The sequence below is a fragment of the Lampris incognitus genome, chromosome 12, assembly GCF_029633865.1.
Source record: "Lampris incognitus isolate fLamInc1 chromosome 12, fLamInc1.hap2, whole genome shotgun sequence".
NCBI lineage: Eukaryota > Metazoa > Chordata > Actinopteri > Lampriformes > Lampridae > Lampris > Lampris incognitus.
Window position 1 is genome coordinate 48,730,061 of NC_079222.1, and position 18,185 is coordinate 48,748,245.

General features: G+C 49.3%; 1 protein-coding gene across 1 annotated transcript; it reads left to right on the top strand.

Annotated features, from left to right (window-relative positions):
* The first annotated feature begins 583 nt into the window (after nt 1–583).
* On the top strand, nt 584–17,617 carry LOC130121641 (transcription factor 7-like 1-B). The gene is made up of 8 exons (XM_056290479.1): nt 584–761; nt 849–1,050; nt 4,667–4,753; nt 4,858–4,974; nt 12,738–12,903; nt 13,058–13,165; nt 15,717–15,771; nt 16,370–17,617. The coding sequence occupies exons 1-8, from the start codon at nt 584–586 to the stop codon at nt 16,954–16,956; spliced, it is 1,500 nt and encodes a 499-aa protein (XP_056146454.1). The 3' UTR covers nt 16,957–17,617.
* Nucleotides 17,618–18,185: the final 568 nt, after the last annotated feature.

Consider the following 18,185-nt stretch of genomic DNA (forward strand, 5'->3'; position numbering starts at 1 on the left):
GGAAATGTGCTCAGTATGACCTCACCATCACTAACACTCAGTTTCACCAGAAAAGCAAATTTAAGGCATCTTGGAGATGCCCCCGCTCCAAACAGTGGCATCTCCTTGACAATGTCATAGTAAACCAGGGACCACTGTGACGTGAACATCACGAGGGCCGTGACCAATACAGATGACTGCTGGACAGCTCATTGCCTCATCTACTCCATGATGTCCATCAAACTCAAAAGAAAGAGGAGGGTTCAAAAGAAACAGATCTGGACAACATTGAACCTTGAAAGCCTGAATGAAACTGCCACCCAGCAGCGACTTCGGGCCTCTCTTGGAGATACCCTTCAAAAGGAATATTCTGATGACACTGAGACACACTGGAGCCTGATCAAATCCACCATCGTCGACACCTGCAAAACCACCCTTGGGTACAAGTCCAGAAAACATAGAACAACTCATCTCCAAGAAAAGGAAAGCCTTTTGTGCCTGGCAAAATGATGTAACCTGCAAGTGGCTCACTCAAGAGCCAAGATGGACATCCAGAGATGGATGAAGGAGCATAAGAACTCTTGGTGGACAGAAAAAACTGGAAATGCAGCAACTGGCAGACTCGGGTGACACCAGAGGCTTTTTCAGTGCAACTAAGGTTGTCTATGGTCCAAGCAATCATAGCTTAAACCCCCTGTGCTCGAAGAACAGGCAGGAGCTGCTGAAGGACAATGAGTCCATTAACACTCGATGGAAGGAACGCTTCCAGGAACTCCTCAACCGCAACAGCACAGCTGAATCAGACATTGTCAGCCACATTCCCCAGACTCCCATCAGAGAAGACATTGGGGAACCTCCCACCATGACAGAGGTTCAAGATGCCATCAGGAGTATTAAGAACAACAAGGCTGCCGGTCCAGATGAGATCCCAGCAGAGATCTTAAAGGAAGGTGGACCAGAGCTCCTGTACCGCATCCACGCCGTCTTCCTCAAGATCTGGGAAAAAGAACTTCCCTCAGAGCTCAGAGATGCTAATAGTGGCCATACTCAAGAAAGGGAACAAGGTGGAATGTAGAAACTACAGGCACATCTCACTCCTGTCAACAAAAGGAAAAGTCCTTGCTCGCATCCTCAGAAACCGCCTGCTACCACTGGCTTAGGAAGTATTCCCAGGATCTCAGTGTGGCTTCCGCTCATCTAGAGGTACAGCAGACATGATATTTAGAGCAGGAAAAATGCAATGTATTTGTACATGGCTTTCATAGACCTGACAAAGGCCTTTGACTCAGTAGACCGCCATGCTATGTTGAGCATACTATCAAGATATGGCTGCCCTGACAAATCCATCCATCCATTATCTTAACCGCTTATCCTGCTCTCTCTGGAGCCTATTCCAGCTGTCATTGGGCGGCAGGTGGGGAGACACCCTGGACAGGCCGTCAGGCCATCACAGGGCTGACACGCACATACACACACCTATTCATTCAGAGGGACAATTTAGTACAGCCAATTCACATGACTGACATGTTTGGACTGTGGGAGGAAACTGGAGTCCCCGGAGGAAACCCACGCAGACACGGGGAGAACATGTAAACTCCACACAGAGGACGACCCGGAATGACCCACCAAGGTTGGACTACCCCGGGGCTCGAACCCAGGACCTTCTTGCTGTGAGGCGACCGCGCTAACCATTGCACCACCATGCCGCCGCCCTGAGAAATACATCAGAATATTGAGGCTTCTACATGATGGCATGTCAGTCACAGTGCTTAGCATCCCTACAGTGCTCAGTATCCTTGCAGACACAACTAGTCGTATCTGCGGGTGGGAAGCCGGATGTGGGTTTGTGTCCTGGTCGCTGCACTAGCACCTCCTCTGATCAGTCGGGGCGCCTATTCAAGGGGGAGAGGGAACTGGGGGGAATAGCGTGATCCTACGTCGCCCTGGTGAAACTCCTCACTGTCAGGTGTGAAAAGAAGCGGCTGGCGACTCCACATGTATCGGAGGAGACATGTGGTAGTCTGCAGCCGTCCCCGGAGCGGCAGAGGGGGCGGAGCAGCGACCGGGACGGCTCAGAGAGCATGGTGATTGGCCAGGTACAATTAGGGAGAAAAAAGGGGGGGGGGCCGGGAAGATAATGAAAAATAGTGGTGTACGGAAAGTAATTGATCTGTGATCTTTACGGATAATCATCCACAGTTCAGGACGCACGTGAACTGCAGATTAATTGCAAAATGTAACCATACAGTTTTACTGCCGCTGTTACTTTTTAAAGTAATACTTCCCTAAATCTCGATGCACGGTTGCAGTGAAAAGACAGACAAGACAGATGCGTGCTGTGTTTTACTCTGAAGCACAATGATTGATCGATTATGCAAATAAAAAAAGAAGCCATTGTTGCGAAGAGGGCATGTTGAATCCCAAGGAATCAATCAGGGATGCTCGCGTTGCAAAAGCCGAGTGGCAGTCATGGCTAGCGGAGGAGCGGAAGAAGTAGAAGAGCCTCCCGCATCATTTAAAGGAAGAAGGTATCCTGCCCCTTACTGCACTTTAATCGAGGATGGAATATTTTATATATTTTAAGATTTTAGTTGAACACTGGCCATCGTGAATGTTGTTTTCGTTTAAGACCATGGAAAAAATGTCCTCATTTTAAGTGTTTTACAGAATAAATGGAAAGCAAAGTTATATTTGTCTCCTTTTATCATTCTTTTCCTCTTTTGTCTGTCCATAACCTGTCAAATGCAGTGGCTTGTTGGTTTGTGGTTTGCACAAAGCACTTAAGTCTGCTTATACGGGTTTATTGGGGCGTTTCCTTGTGCTAATTGCAAAATGCCTGGCACGCGCAACCAATTTAAGGTCAAACACAACTCATCAACATACTCAGGTGGGTAAGCATGAAATTGGCCGGTGCGCACTGTTATCGAATCCCACGCAGGACTTTATTTTCCTCTTTACTGCCTTGTGCAAAAACAAATATAAGAGAAAAATAAGAAAGCATTCATGCACGAGGCCCATTGTTATCATGTTAAAGAAAAGGTGAATTCCTGATATCTGGTGGCCAGTTGTTGTTATTATCATCTTGTCTAACAATTCTCTTTTTGTGTCTGTCTGTCTTTCTGTTCAGTCAAAGAAGGTCCAGGTGGTGCAGCATCCCCAAATTGTGTTTCCAAGTTTTCTGCCCTCTTTGCTATTGTAGTGAATTGGGAGGGCAATCACAGGAACTGCCACAGCCGGGCCGCGAACCCGGAGACATCGCTAACCGCTCGACTAGCCAACGGCCAACGTATCTGCTTATCCATGCACACTATTTTACCTCAATATTTGAGGTTGAAGTAATGAATAATTTGAGGATCAAAATAATTTCAGGATGAAACAACGCCGAGATGGCGGCGCGAATTCACGTTTGCGGCGGCCTCACCCAGTGCCGTCCATGCAGTGTCTTTGTCCACGTCTGAGTTTGTTTTGTCTTCGTTTGATGGCCGGGAGAGCTTGGTCTGCTGCATCCTGTGGGTCTAGCACCACGGCCCTGATCGGAGCTGCGCCCGAAGAGGAAACACCGAGGGCGGTCTGACAGGACGCGGAAGCGGGGCAGGCTAAGCTAGCTGCTAGCCCATGTGGACCGGCATGCCAATAACACCGAGGGCGGTCTGGCCTGGCGTTGACTGTGTTCGTGTAGAGTGCGGGGAGGTGTGTCCAGGGTGTCTGGCTGGGAGAGCTGGCGCTGGATCGGCTGAGGGAGCCTGGTCCGCTGCATCCGCTGCGCCCGAGGAGGAAGCACCGAGGGCGGTCTGACAGGACGCGGAAGCGGGGCAGGCTAAGCTAACTGCTAGCCCATGCGGACCGGCAGTTCCCACAGCCATCCTGGCTCTGGACGGTGGAATTTTTGGACTGTGTTGCTGGGTGGACTGTGTTGTTAACAGTTTTCTCCGTTCTCTCTGTTTCTGTATGCTTTTGGTGGTGTCGTTCTGGGGAAACTCGGGATGTGTGTTGTTGTCTTTTGTGTCGCACCGCTGTGGGCTGGAGGGGGGCGTGGAATGTCGTTTCTTTTGTGTACTTGCGTACAACAATAAATTGTTGCCGATTCCTAACCAGTGATGTTGCCATTCAGAGCTTTCAGGACACTTTGTTGCCGTTCTGCTCTCGGGACTGTTGGCACGCTCCTCGAGCCGCATCAGCTCCCAGTTGTCGTCGATTAATCATCGTTTAATGAAATATGCGACTTTATGATTAATAGTCGTCTTACGTAAGGGGAAAGATGTCTCCAGTAGTGCGCCGCACTGCTGTGCATCTGCATAACGGGGTGTGAGGGACTGAGGACTCGTGTTAAATCCGATTTTGCCCTCTCGGTTGGGCAGGTAGGTACCTCCCGAACCCCACACCCTGCAGAGCTTTTCTCTCACCACCCCCTCTCTCCCGGAGGCATGGCTTACATCCCACACCCCCATTGGCTGGCCGTAAGGGACCAAATCGCGCAGTGGCAGACGGAGTAATGGCACCCAGTCAGAGAGGGGCAGATAACACATGTAGCAGAACGCCATTTGCCCCTCGTATGGCTGCTTGGCAGCTATAAGCATGTAAACATATGGCGCAGAGAGGCTTTCCCTCATTGTGTAACATTCCTCTTGACAGTCCCTCCCCCATTCTCTCTCCCTCTCCCTGCCCCTTCCTATCTCTATCTATCTAGGCAGGGCCAGTCCATGTACCCTAGTGCCGCAGGGGGGTTCAGACCCTCTCACCCTGCCGCTCTTACCGTGAATGCGTCAATGTCGAGGTGAGTGCTCGCCTTGTGGGTTTCCCGGGGTTTTGTTGTTGTGATGATAACGCTGTTCGCACCGCGGGCTTTGACGGTATCCGTGCGCTTTTCTGCGGTTGCAGCTTGCTGTCCAGCAGTTTCTCTCCCCACTTGGTGCCTGCCTCCCGGTCGTCAATTCCCCACCCTGCCATTGTCTCCACCGCAATCAAGCAGGAGCCCAGAGACAGCAGCCAGCATGGGTAAAAACAAAACACTCCTTCCTTCCTTCTGTGCTGACCCGAACGGTTTGTGATGATCCGGTCTGTGTTGCGGTCCCGTTTAGTTATTTAGTTATTTCTTTATTTCTTTATTTATCGGGGGTGGCCACAAGCAATAGATGCACAAATGCCCCTCGTTGTGTTAACAAGCTTAACAAATTGAATAAAGTAGTCCAGTATTGTATGTAGTATGGATGGTACTAGTATTGTATATAGTAGCTAGTATGGACGGTACTAGTATTGTATGTTGTATGGATGGTACTAGTATTGTATGTAGTATGGTACTAGTATTGTATGTAGTATGGATGGTGCTAGTATTGTATGTAGTATCTAGTATGGATGGCACTAGTGTTGTATCTAGTATGGATGGTACTAGTATTGTATGCAGTATCTAGTATGGATGGTACTAGTATTGTATGTAGTATCCAGTATGGACGGTACTAGTATTGTATGTAGTATGGATGGTACTAGTATTGTATGTAGTATGGTACTAGTATTGTATGTAGTATGGATGGTACTAGTATTGTATGTAGTATCTAGTATGGATGGTACTAGTGTTGTATGTAGTATGGATGGTACCAGTATTGTATGTAGTATCTAGTATGGATGGTACTAGTATTGTATGTAGTATCCAGTATGGACGGTACTAGTATTGTATGTAGTATGGACGGTACTAGTATTGTATGTAGTATGGATGGTACTAGTATTGTATGTAGTATCTAGTATGGACGGTACTAGTATTGTATGTAGTATGGATGGTACTAGTATTGTATGTAGTATCCAGTATGGACGGTACTAGTATTGTATGTAGTATGGATGGTACTAGTATTGTATGTAGTATCTAGTATGGACGGTACTAGTATTGTATGTAGTATGGACGGTACTAGTATTGTATGTAGTATCCAGTATGGACGGTACTAGTGTTGTATGTAGTATGGATGGTACTAGTATTGTATGTAGTATCCAGTATGGACGGTACTAGTATTGTATGTAGTATGGATGGTACTAGTATTGTATGTAGTATCCAGTATGGACGGTACTAGTATTGTATGTAGTATGGATGGTACTAGTATTGTATGTAGTATCTAGTATGGACGGTACTAGTGTTGTATGTAGTATGGATGGTACTAGTATTGTATGTAGTATCCAGTATGGACGGTACTAGTCATCTCTGCTGCAAGGCTAAGGTGAACCAACCTTCCACAGTATCTCCAGACTCTCCCCTGAAGATACAGACCTGTTTTTATTTCCCAGTAGAATACCATGGGCTCAGTTTTGTTTATCAAGTTTATTAAGTCGTTGTATGGAGCTTGAATTCTATTTGAAATTTTTTATTCTAAATGCTCTATTTCTAAATTTGTAAATGTAATCTATTTTTTAATCTATATTTAATTTAATCTAAATGTAAGATAAATTAAAAACCTATTTATAAATTCTAAGTGCTCTGGAAGGCAACCACAAATAAAATGTATTATTATTATTGTTGTTGTTGTTGTTTCTTTCCTGTTTCCATAATATAAAAATAATAATAATAATAATAATACATTTTATTTTTGGGTGCCTTTCAGAGTATAAGTGAAAAGAAATTATTTTTTAAAATTATTATCATTATTATTAAATAGGCCATTTTACTTACATACACTCAAAAAGAAAATGGTTCATTCACAAATGGACCCCCCCCCCAAAAAAAATAAACAAATAAATAAATAAAGCTGGGGGCTGTTATGCTGTTTATCCTCACATCTGGATTTTGGTATACATAGCTTCTCAATGTGGTAATTCTTTATTCTATTTTATTGTATTTTCGAAGTAATGCAGCCTTGGAAGCTGGAACGTCCTCAAACCCACAACAGTCATCTCGCTCACAAAGCAAAAGAAGCCTGGCAAACATTAATTGTTTTGTCAATTTGCGTGGCTGTCAGTCAAGATAATGCTTCCAAATGCACGTCCATATGGCTGTTATTTAATGAACATGACTTAACGTCTCGGCTCGCGCGGCCGCTGTCTGCTGAGATGTCTGCGTGGACTCGTGATGAAATTAGATGAAGTGAAACGACATAAAAAGGTTTTAACCTAACAGCAGAAAGACTGGCGGTAAATCAGGACCGAGAGGAACAAGGATGACCATATCTGTTTTTACCTATTGCCATTTATTCTTTGTTTTTTGTTACTTTCTTCCCAAAACACAACTACCCTCCCCCTCTCTTTTCACTTATTGGGATGTTGTCACGTATCGGGGAAAGAACCCAAAAGCAGACGAGACAACCAGGTAAGGGAAGAATCCAGTCTTTATTGAAGTGACCGATCTCGGGGGTAGAGCAGGAGTTGGCTCAGTGGCAGGTAGACTGGCAGGCAGAAGTCCATGAATGGCGACGTTCCAGCGAAGACTGGTCCACAGTGGAGGCCTTTTAAGGGTGATGGCGATTGCTTTGATGGCCAGCTGGTGTACCGGGGTGAAAGGGGGGTCAGCAGGTGTCAAGGGCGATTGCTTTGATGTCAAGGGAGAGAGGCTGTGACAGTACCCCCCCTCCGAGGGGCGCCACCGGGCGACCTACCAGGCCCGTCAGGGTGCGTCCTGTGGAAGTCCCGGATGAGGTTCGCATCCAGGCCAAGGCGACGAGGGACCCAACACCTTTCCTCCGGGCCATATCCCTCCCAGTCCACAAGATACTGCAGGCCGCGACCGCGGGGACAAGAGTCCAGGAGACGACGAACGGTGTAAGCCGGATGATCGTTGATCATACGATGAGGTGGGGGCGGGGGGGCCGGGGGAACGCGAGGGCTGGTAGAGACAGGTTTGAGGCAGGACACATGGAAGGAAGGGTGAACCCGGAGAGTGCGGGGCAGCTTCAGACGGACCACAGAGGGGTTAATGACTTTGACAATGGAAAAGGGACCAATATACCTGGGGGACCGTTTTTTAGCGTCCGATCTCAAGGGTAGATCCTTGGTAGAGAGCCATACCTGGTCACCGGGGGAGTAGTCCAGAGCAGGGGTGCGATGACGATCCGCCAAGCGCTGGTAACGGCCGGAGGCCCTGAGCAGTGCAGCACGGGCTCGCCGCCAGGTCCGACGGCACCAACGGACATGGGCCTGGACAGACGGAACCGGAATGTCTACCTCTTGAGAAGGAAAAAGGGGGGGCTGATAGCCGTAAAGGCATTGAAAAGGGGACAACCCAGTAGCAGACGATGGCAGAGTGTTATGGGCATATTCTACCCAGGGAAGTTGTGAGGACCAAGAGGATGGGTTGGCAGACACCAGACAGCGGAGACCCGTCTCCAGTGCCTGGTTGGCCCTCTCGGCCTGGCCGTTGGTCTGAGGATGGAACCCCGATGACAGGCTGACGGTGGCACCGATGGCGGAGCAGAAAGCCTTCCAGACCGCAGAAGTGAACTGGGGGCCATGGTCAGACACTATATCACGGGGAAGACCGTGGACCCGGAAAACCTCCCTGACCAGCAGATCCGCAGTCTCTCGAGCCGAAGGCAGTTTAGACAAGGGCAAAAAGTGAACAAATTTACTGAAGCGATCAACAACAGTCAGTACAACGGTGTTACCGTCGGAGGCGGGCAGACCAGAGACGAAATCCAAGGACAGATGCGACCAGGGACGGTGTGGAACAGGCAGGGGGCGCAGTAGACCGGAACTGGCCCGAGTGGAGGGCTTATTCTGGGCACAAATAGGACAGGCAGAAACAAAAGACCCAGTATCCTCCGTCATGGAAGGCCACCAGAACCGCCTGCGGAGGAAGGCTAGGGTACGGGTTACTCCAGGATGGCAGGTAAGTTTGGAAGAGTGAGCCCACTGCAACACACTAGATTTAACAGCATCTGGAACAAACAAGCGCCCAGGGGGACCGTTACCTGGGTCAGGCTGAGTCTGTTGTGCTGCCATGACCTCCCTTTCAATGTTCCAGGTGACAGCCGCAGCCGCAACCACACAGGTAGAGGGAACGATGGTGTCAGGTTGGAGCTTGGGCTCAGACTCCTCCCCATGCACACGAGACAGAGCATCGGGCTTGGCATTCCTGGAGCCAGGTCTGTACGTCAAAGAAAAGTTAAAACGACCAAAAAAGAGCGCCCACCTGGCTTGGCGCGCGGTGGGCCGCTTTGCTGACTGGATGTATTCCAGGTTCTTATGGTCAGTCCACACTATAAAAGGAAGCTCAGACCCCTCCAGAAAATGTCGCCATTCCTCCAGTGCCAATTTCCCCGCCAGGAGCTCACGATTCCCCACATCATAGTTCCTTTCAGCTGGGGAGAGACGGCGAGACAGGAAGGCACAGGGGTGTGTCTTGCCATCCTCACTGGAGCGCTGAGAAAGGACCGCCCCCACCCCAATCTCAGAGGCGTCCACTTCTACAACGAACTGCTTGGTTGGGTCTGGCTGGATGAGGATAGGAGCTGTGGTGAAGCGGTGCTTGAGGGCTTGGAAAGCTGCCTCTGCTAAAGGGGTCCACAGGAACGGTCTGGAGGTGGAGGTAAGAGCGGTTAGTGGGGCCGCAACGTGGCTGTAGTTGCTGATGAACCGTCTGTAGAAGTTGGCAAACCCGAGGAACCTCTAAAGCTGCTTACGGCTGGTCGGGCTTGGCCACTCAAGAACCGCTCTGACCTTGGCGGGGTGCATTCTCACCTGCCCATCGGCCACGATGTAGCCCAGGAAGGTGACTGAAGGGGCATGGAATTCGCACTTCTCTGCTTTTACGAAAAGGCGGTTCTCCAGAAGCCGTTGAAGGACTTGGCGGACGTGCATTACATGCTCTGACAGATCTCTGGAAAAAAATCAGGATATCATCCAGGTAAACAAAAACGAAACGATCCAACATGTCACGTAGGACGTCATTGACCAGACTCTGGAAGACAGCTGGGGCATTAGTGAGACCAAACGGCATCACCAGATATTCAAAATGCCCCAGGGGGGTGTTGAAGGCAGTCTTCCATTCATCTCCGTCTCGAACCCGGACCAGGTGGTAAGCATTGCGGAGGTCTAGTTTAGTGAACACTGGCTCCCTGGAGAGAATCAAAAGAGGAAGTCATGAGGGGCAGAGGGTACTTATTCTTGACTGTGATGTTATTGAGGCCTCTATAGTCAATACACGGCCGGAGGGTCTTGTCCTTCTTGGCCACAAAAAAGAACCCCGCACCAAGGGGTGACGATGAAGGGCGAATAAGACCAGCAGCCAAGGAGTCCTTGATGTACCTCTCCATGGACTCCCGCTCTGGCTTGGAGAGGCTATATAGACGACTGCTGGGGAGGGGAGCGCCCGGCAGCAGGTCAATAGCGCAATCATAGGGGCGATGAGGAGGCAGGGAGCGAGCTTGCTGCTTGTTGAACACGGCTTGGAGGTCATGGTACTCTGGAGGCACCAGTGACAGGTCAGAGGTCTCAGAGCTTGACACCTGACAGGGGACAGACTGAGGCAGAGCAGACTGGAGGCATATGGCATGACAGACAGGACTCCAACTTGAAATTCTGGCCGATGACCAATCAATATGGGGACTATGCTTAACCAGCCAGGGATGACCAAGTATAATGGGAACAAATGGAGAATTGATAACAAAAAAACTTAACTCCTCTTGATGGTTTCCCGACAACAGGAGGCGCACAGGCTCGGTCTTAGAGGTTATCCGGGCCAGGAGACGTCCATCCAGGGCATTAGCTTCAAGAGGCTGGTCCAGACTCACAGTGGCAAGACCTAACTGCTTCACAACATTTGCATCCAAAAAACTTTCATCAGCTCCAGAGTCAATTAAAGCCAAAAGTTTAGTGGACTGACCTTTAAAACTGATGGTAGCTTGCAACTGGGTACGTGGACAAGGAGACAGAGGGCAGACAGTTGGGCTCACGAGGATCCTCCTCCTCCCTCGTGAGCCTGCTAGTTTGACGGACGGTGAGGGCAGGAGGCGAGAAAGTGACCAGGCTGACCACAATACAAACAGCTGTTCTCGGTGATGCGGCGTTGACGCTCCTCCGGGTTGAGCCGGAAGCGGCCGAGTTGCATCGGCTCCGAAGCTGGGGAAGAGTCACGCCTCGGGCTTTCTCGGAGGACGGCAACCTCAGTCGAGCGAGCTCGGCCCCCAGAGTTTGGAGGTGTGGCCCGTGGAAAGTTGTTGTGACCAGGAAAGCGGCGCGTCCTCTCTCTCCTCCGCTCCCGGAGACGGTTGTCCACACGAATGGCCAGGGTAACCAATTCCTCCAACCCTCCAGGCTCGGGGTAGGAAACCAATTCGTCCTTTATGGATTCGCTTAGCCCGTTGGAAAAGCCGGCCTGGAGGGACTCGTTGTTCCATCCGCTTTCCGCTGATAGCGTACGGAACTCAACTGAGTAGTCAGCGACGCTGCGGGAACCCTGGCGGAGAGAGATCAGTCTTTTTGACGCATCCTTTCCCCGCACGGGATGATCAAAAACCTGGCGAAAAGCAGTGGTGAACTCAGCGTAGGATGAGGAAGTGGAGGCCCGCATCTCCCACACCGCTGTAGCCCAATCCAGAGCACTTCCCCGGAGAAGACCATGATATAAGCGACTTTGGCTCCATCCGTGGAATATGACTGGGGCTGCTGGTTAAACACAATCTCACACTGCATCAAAAAAGGGAGACAAAGTCCAAAATCTCCATCATACTTATCGGGCGGGGCAACCCATGGTTCCTGAGCCGAAGTTGATGGCGCTGAGGGTGGCGGAGCTGGAGGGGCGGGTCCCGGGCTAGCGGAGGCACTAAGTTGGGTCTGGATTCCGGAGATCTTTGAGCCGAGCTCACGGAGGGCGTCAGCCATCTCCTGTAGCACCTGGCTGTGCTGGCCGAGGACCGATTCCTGGTTGGCTACAGCCTGGCAGACCGTGGCCAGGTCTGTGGTGGAATGGTCTGCTGGGTCCATAGTGGCTGGAACGTACTGTCACGTATCAGGGAAGAACCCAAAAGCAGACGGGACAACCAGGTAAGGGAAGAAATCAAGTCTTTATTGAAGTGACCGATCTCAGGGGTAGAGCAGGAGGTGGCTCTGTGGCAGGTAGGCAGGCAGGCAGAAGGCCATGAATGGCGACGTTCCAGCGAAGACTGGTCCACAGTGGAGGCTTTTTAAAGGTGATGGCGATTGCTTTGATGTCAAGGGAGAGAGGCGATTGCTTTGATGGCCAGCTGGTGTACCGGGGTGAAGGGGGGGGTCAGCAGGGGTCAAGGGCAATTGCTTTGATGTCAAGTGAGAGAGGCTATGTCAGATATGTTTGTGCTTCATATTGGGCAGCAATGGTGGCGCAGTGGTTAGCGCGGCCGGCTCACAGTAAGAAGGTCCTGGGTTCGAGCCCTGGGGTAGTCCAACCCTTGGGGGTCGTCCCGGGTCGTCCTCTGTGTGGAGTTTGCATGTTCTCCCCGTGTCTGCGTGGGTTTCCTCCGGGGACTCCGGTTTCCTCCCACAGTCCAAAGACATGTAGGTCAGGTGACTCGGCCATACTAAATTGTCCCTACGTGAATGTATGGGCCCTGAGATGGCCTGGCGGCCTGTCCTGGGTGTCTCCCCGCCTGCCGCCCAATGACTGCTGGGATAGGCTCCAGCATCCCCGCGACCCTGAGAGCAGGATAAGCGGCTTGGATTATGGATGGATGGATGGATGGATGGATGGATGGATGGATGGATGGATGGATGGATGGATGGATGGATGGACGGATGGATGGATGGATGGATGGATGGATGGATGGATGGCTGTTTCATGCTCAGACTGTCTCTGCTATTCTGTGCTCCTGTAGAAACACTGTGCCCCGAGCCCAGAAAGAGGAGGCGGAGGAGAAGAAACCTCACATTAAGAAGCCGTTGAATGCATTCATGTTATACATGAAGGAACAGAGGGCCAACGTTGTATCCGAGTGCACACTTAAAGAGAGCGCTGCCATCAACCAAATACTAGGACGGAGGGTCAGTGTGTGTGCTTTTTTAAGTTTATGTGTAACAAGTTTCATGCTTTTTATGTGGGGCTGTGTGTTTTACCATTAAATGATGTTGTGTGTTTCCTCTGACCTGTATGTAGGTGTCAGTGTTTGTGTTAATCTGCAGTCTGTTGTCCAAACAGTGGCACTCTCTGTCTGCTGAGGAGCAAGCCAAGTACTATGAGCTGGCTCGCCAGGAGAGACAGCTCCACTCCCAGCTCTACCCAGGCTGGTCCGCCAGGGACAACTACGTGAGTACACTTGAAAATACTTTTTTTTGTTCCCCCCTTTTTCTCCCCAATTATACCTGTCCAATTACCCCACTCTTCTGAGCCATCCCGGTCGCTGCTCCACCCCCTCTTCCGATCCGGGGAAGGCTGCAGACTACCACATGCCTCCTCCGATATACGTGGAGTCACCAGCCGCTTCTTTTCACCTGACAGTGAGGAGTTTCACTAGGGGTACGTAGCGCGTGGGAGGATCACGCAATTCCCCCCAGTTCCCCCTCCTCCCTAAACATGCGCCCTGACCGACCAGAGGAGGCGGTAGCGCAGGACACATACCCACATCCGGCTTCCCACCTGTAACGATAACGAATTTGTAGACTCGCTAGCCCTTGGCTAATGAGTCGGACCCTTTAGCTGACTAGCTAACATAGTCCGCGGTGCAGGAGACGCGGGTTCACGTCCCAGCTGCGGCGGTTCCCGGCTGCCCCCTGAATTCGCTACAAAACTTTAAAGTGTCAAAAAAAATAACTGGCTACTGTTTCTGAAACAGTGTAGCACAAATGGAATACGCTGAACAAATAGAACACTTGAGATAACTTCCAGAGATTATGTTACACCACTTTCTGCTCCTAAAACAGCCCCAGTTTATCCAGGGCGTAGACGCTAATTGTTAAATATGTTCTACAGTGATGCTGGCCGTTGATAATGCCGCATTTATTCTGAGCTGGTTGGCCGTTGATCTCTGAATAGCTTGTGTCAAAGATATTTAATTGGATTGAGAATTTCATACTCTATTTCATATCTATTTTGGGCAGCATAGTGGCCCAGTGGTTCAAACCCCGGGGTTATCCAACCAGGTCGTCCTCTGTGTGGAGTTTGCATGTTCTCCTGTGTGTGGGGTGGGTTTCCTCCGGGTGCTCCGGTTTCCCCCACCATCAAAAGAAACATGCATGTTAGGGTTTATACTCCTGCCTGTGCCCCTGAGCAAGGCAATGGAAAAGAACTGGAGTTGGTCCCTGGATTCAGCTTGAAGGTGGCAGCCCACTGCTCCTAGCTACACAGATCACAGCTAGGATGGGTTAATTTGCAATCATTGAATTTTCCAAGGGGATTAATAAAGGAAACTTAATTAATTTATTGAAAGGAACCATTTTTAACTCGTTTTTTCAAATGCACGTGATCCATTTTCCAGTTGTCCCAAGCTTTAAAAAGCCTCCTTTAACGTATGTTCCCTTTTTATTTATATTGATAGAAGAGGATTTACTTGGTAAAACCAACTAGGGCTCTCTTGATGCACGCTCAGTAATCCAGGGGAGGAAATCCCAGAAAGGTGAATCAGTTCATCTGGACACAACATTTATTGGGAGAAACGTTTCATCACCCATCTAATGCCCCGTTTCCACTACATGGTACCGGCTCAACTCGACTCGACCTTTTCGTTTTCCATTACTTGAGAGTACCACTTTTCTGGTACCACCTTTATCGAGGTTCCAAAAAAAACTGGAGCGGGTACCAAAAATCAATACGGACCAGCTACACTGAGGGGGTACTGTTACGGTAATGGAAAACGACGCTCTGTGAGTCGAGTTGAGCCGGTACCATGTAGTGGAAAAGGGGCATATGTGACCCCTTCAGTCTCAACTGACTGCATGTATCCCACCCTCATAAACAATACGGTGCCATAACGACCCAAACTAACGATCGGTTTCATATGCAAATTGACATGAGCATTAACTAGCACCCCCCCCCCCTCGGTTCAGGGATGGTCGTTCCCTCTTCAAATGGATGGCCTTTTTGACTCCCCGTTCAAACCAGCGTTCCTCCCTATCAAGGATGTGCACATCCTCATCCCTGAAAGAGTGGCCACTGGCCTGTAGATGGTGCAGACTGTGGAGTCCTGGTCTGTAGATGGTGTAGACTGTGGAGTCCTGGTCTGTAGATGGTGTAGACTGTGGAGTCCTGGCCTGTAGATGGTGTAGACTGTGGAGTCCTGGCCTGTAGATGGTGTAGACTGTGGAGTCCTGGCCTGTAGATGGTATAGACTGTGGAGTCCTGACCTGTAGATGGTGTAGACTGTGGAGTCCTGGCCTGTAGATGGTGTAGACTGTGGAGTCCTGGTCTGTAGATGGTGTAGACTGTGGATTCCTGGTCTGACGTCTTAGCTCTCCTGTGTTGTGTCATCCTCTTGGCCAGCGGCTGTTTGGTTTCCCCAATGTACAAGTCACGGCAGTCCTCCTGGCATTTAACCACATACACTATATTTCTCTGTTTGTGCCAGGGGACCCGATCCTTGGGGTGGACCAACTTCTGGCACAGCCTGTTTTGGGGTTTGAAAGCAACTGACACTCCCGCTCCCCAACTTAGGATCCTTTATTTCACCTGGATTTACTTGTTCTGTCTCTTTCTAGGAAAGAGCAGACATCCCTGATATTCTGAGTCCTACTCTATATTTTATCAGCTGTCTTAGAGTTAACAGAACATGTTCAAAACCAGTGCTTGTAGGCTGTGGTTTGTTGCATTTTACTGATGGATATCCAGCGGAGAGTCTAATGTTATCTGTTGTTTTTTTGTGCAGGGAAAAAGGAAGAAGAGAAAAAGGGATAACGTGAGGAATGGCTCTAGGTCAGAAGGTGGGAACCTTTAAACAAGTGAATGAAGCGCCGTTACGACGCCGAAGGAAAGCGGTCATTCTGCAAAAATGAAAATCAACAAATGTCTCACGCCCAGATGTTTCTCTCTAATCAAACTTTAGAAAACACGACTTTCACAATGCATTTTCCTATGAAATTCCTTTTAAGTTCCTGAAACTACGAGTTACCCTATCCCAAATTCAAATTTAGCTACAAATGAAAAGAATTTACACCAACTTTTGTAGCCTACCCCCACATTATCTATGCAGTCACGCTAACGTGCCGTAATACCAGATGGGAAGCTCCTCTCTTCTAAAAAACAAGAGCTAGTTTGTGGTTTGGTGTGAGTTAAATTTTAGACACTGAAAATATTGAGTTTAAAAGCCCTTTGAATTGCAGTTATTCAAAATAGATATTCTTACGATGACGTGAACGTTAGTAAGTCATTTAGCATGAACCGAGGAACTGATGATGTTATTTATGACCCTACAAGGAGACCCTATAAGACCCTACTTATGTTCCATTATGGGAAACTTTTGGAATCTGTTTAAGAGGTTTCCAGTGATCTTATCGGTGTATTTGTTTGTTTCTATTCCAGTGCCGGTAGAGCGTGTCGCACCACAGCCCAAGAAGTCGTGTCTGCCATCCAGAACTCAGGCGAAGCCTCACACACATATTTACCAGACACACACACACTTGTCCCAGGCCAGCCCTGCCTCTTCGCTGGACTCTCCAGCAACCCCAACCACAGCACTGGCTTTTCCTGCTGCACCTGCCCCTACCCACACTGTGCACAGACTCTCCCCCAGCCCCCGTGAGCCCGCCGTAACGTACACGGAGCAGGTCCAGCCCCTGTCGCTCACTACTAAGCCTCATAGGCCAAACAAGGACACTCCCCCTCGGGCTCAGTCCCTTAGCCACTCTCACTCTTTTGCCCGCAACACCAAAGCTTCAGGACCCCCCACACCCTCTCAGTCCTCCTCTCATCCGCCCTTCCCTCCCCGCATGAGTTCATCTAGTAGCAAAACCCCTCCCCTCCTCTCTGGTCCTTTCCCGTTACCTCCTGTGTTGGCCCCAGCTACCTCCATTCGCCAATCAGTGCTGAGCTCACAATGTGCCTTAACCCAATCACAGCCACTCTCACTAGTCACGAGAACCAACCCCCTGAGGCAGCACAAGGCCTGAGGTTGTAACTACAGTTCTAGGGCTAGAGTACTTCTCCTGTACTCTGGCCTAACCTATGAGAGATGAAGTAACTCAGTAGAACTTGAAATAACGGAATCTTGCCCCAAACCAGTTGGTGATGATCGAAGGGTTGAACTACTACATTCTTCTTTATACCTCTTTTTAAGGCTGTAAATGAGCTTTTTTTTTTTTTTTTAAGAAACAAACAAGAATCCCTTTTATATAAATCTTAGGCCACAGTTTATATTAGCATTAAAAAAAAGGAAAAGTTGGTCCAATATATGACTACGTCCTAACTTTCTTCACAAACCCACGTTTTTTGGCGAGCCTCTATTTTCCATAAGGTCACCTTTTCTCGTATCATTTCTTGAAAGATGAACCTACGAATGACAATTAAGGACTAGATCTGCTTTTTTTGTTGAAAAAGGAGAACAAGACTAGCTTGAGGATTTCGTCAATGTGCTTTTTGTAGGCAGTAATAAATGTATATTTGTTTTCATTCATTTTCTAAATCTTACCGACAATGTTGATAGATATTCATTGTTTTCTGAAACATTATGTGTTTTGGGGAGTAGGGGGGGGGGTCTTTTGTTAAATGTGTTTACCTGGCAGCATTGGTACATACATTTCTTCCTTACTTGCTCTCTCTCTCTCTCCCTAGCTCCCTCTCTTTCTGTCTAAATAAAGGTTTTGTTGGGCCGTAGGTGTGTGCCTCCTTAATGAGGGCCAGTGATTGGAAGTCATGACTGCGTTGCCAGGTCATGGTTGACGTGTCTTCCCGCGTTGCCGGTACAGACAGCCCCCGTGTCGCATGATGAGACCTCAGTAAGAGCCTCATGGGTACTGTGGCCCTGTGATTAGCACTGGTCACGTGTTTCCCCTCTTCATTAAGTTCTGCATCCACTGCTGCAGCTCACCCAGCAGACGGAAACTTCCAAGTGTTGTGTAAATGGCACGGCTAACGCTTGGCTAACGGGTCGGGCCCTCTAGTCGACTGGTTAGCGCAGTCGGCGACCAGGGTTCACGTCCTGGCTGCGGCGGTTCCTGGCTGCCCCCCTGAATTCGCTAACGCAGACTCGTCGGTTTTGGTTTCATTCAGTTCAACTCCTTTCCTCACATAATTAGCTTCTGCGGAAGACTTACGCTGTGTGGTGATCCCCACAACCGCGCCTTTACGCCCCTCTTTGAAAAGCAGAACGCTCCAAATTGCTTCCCAGACACAGACTGGC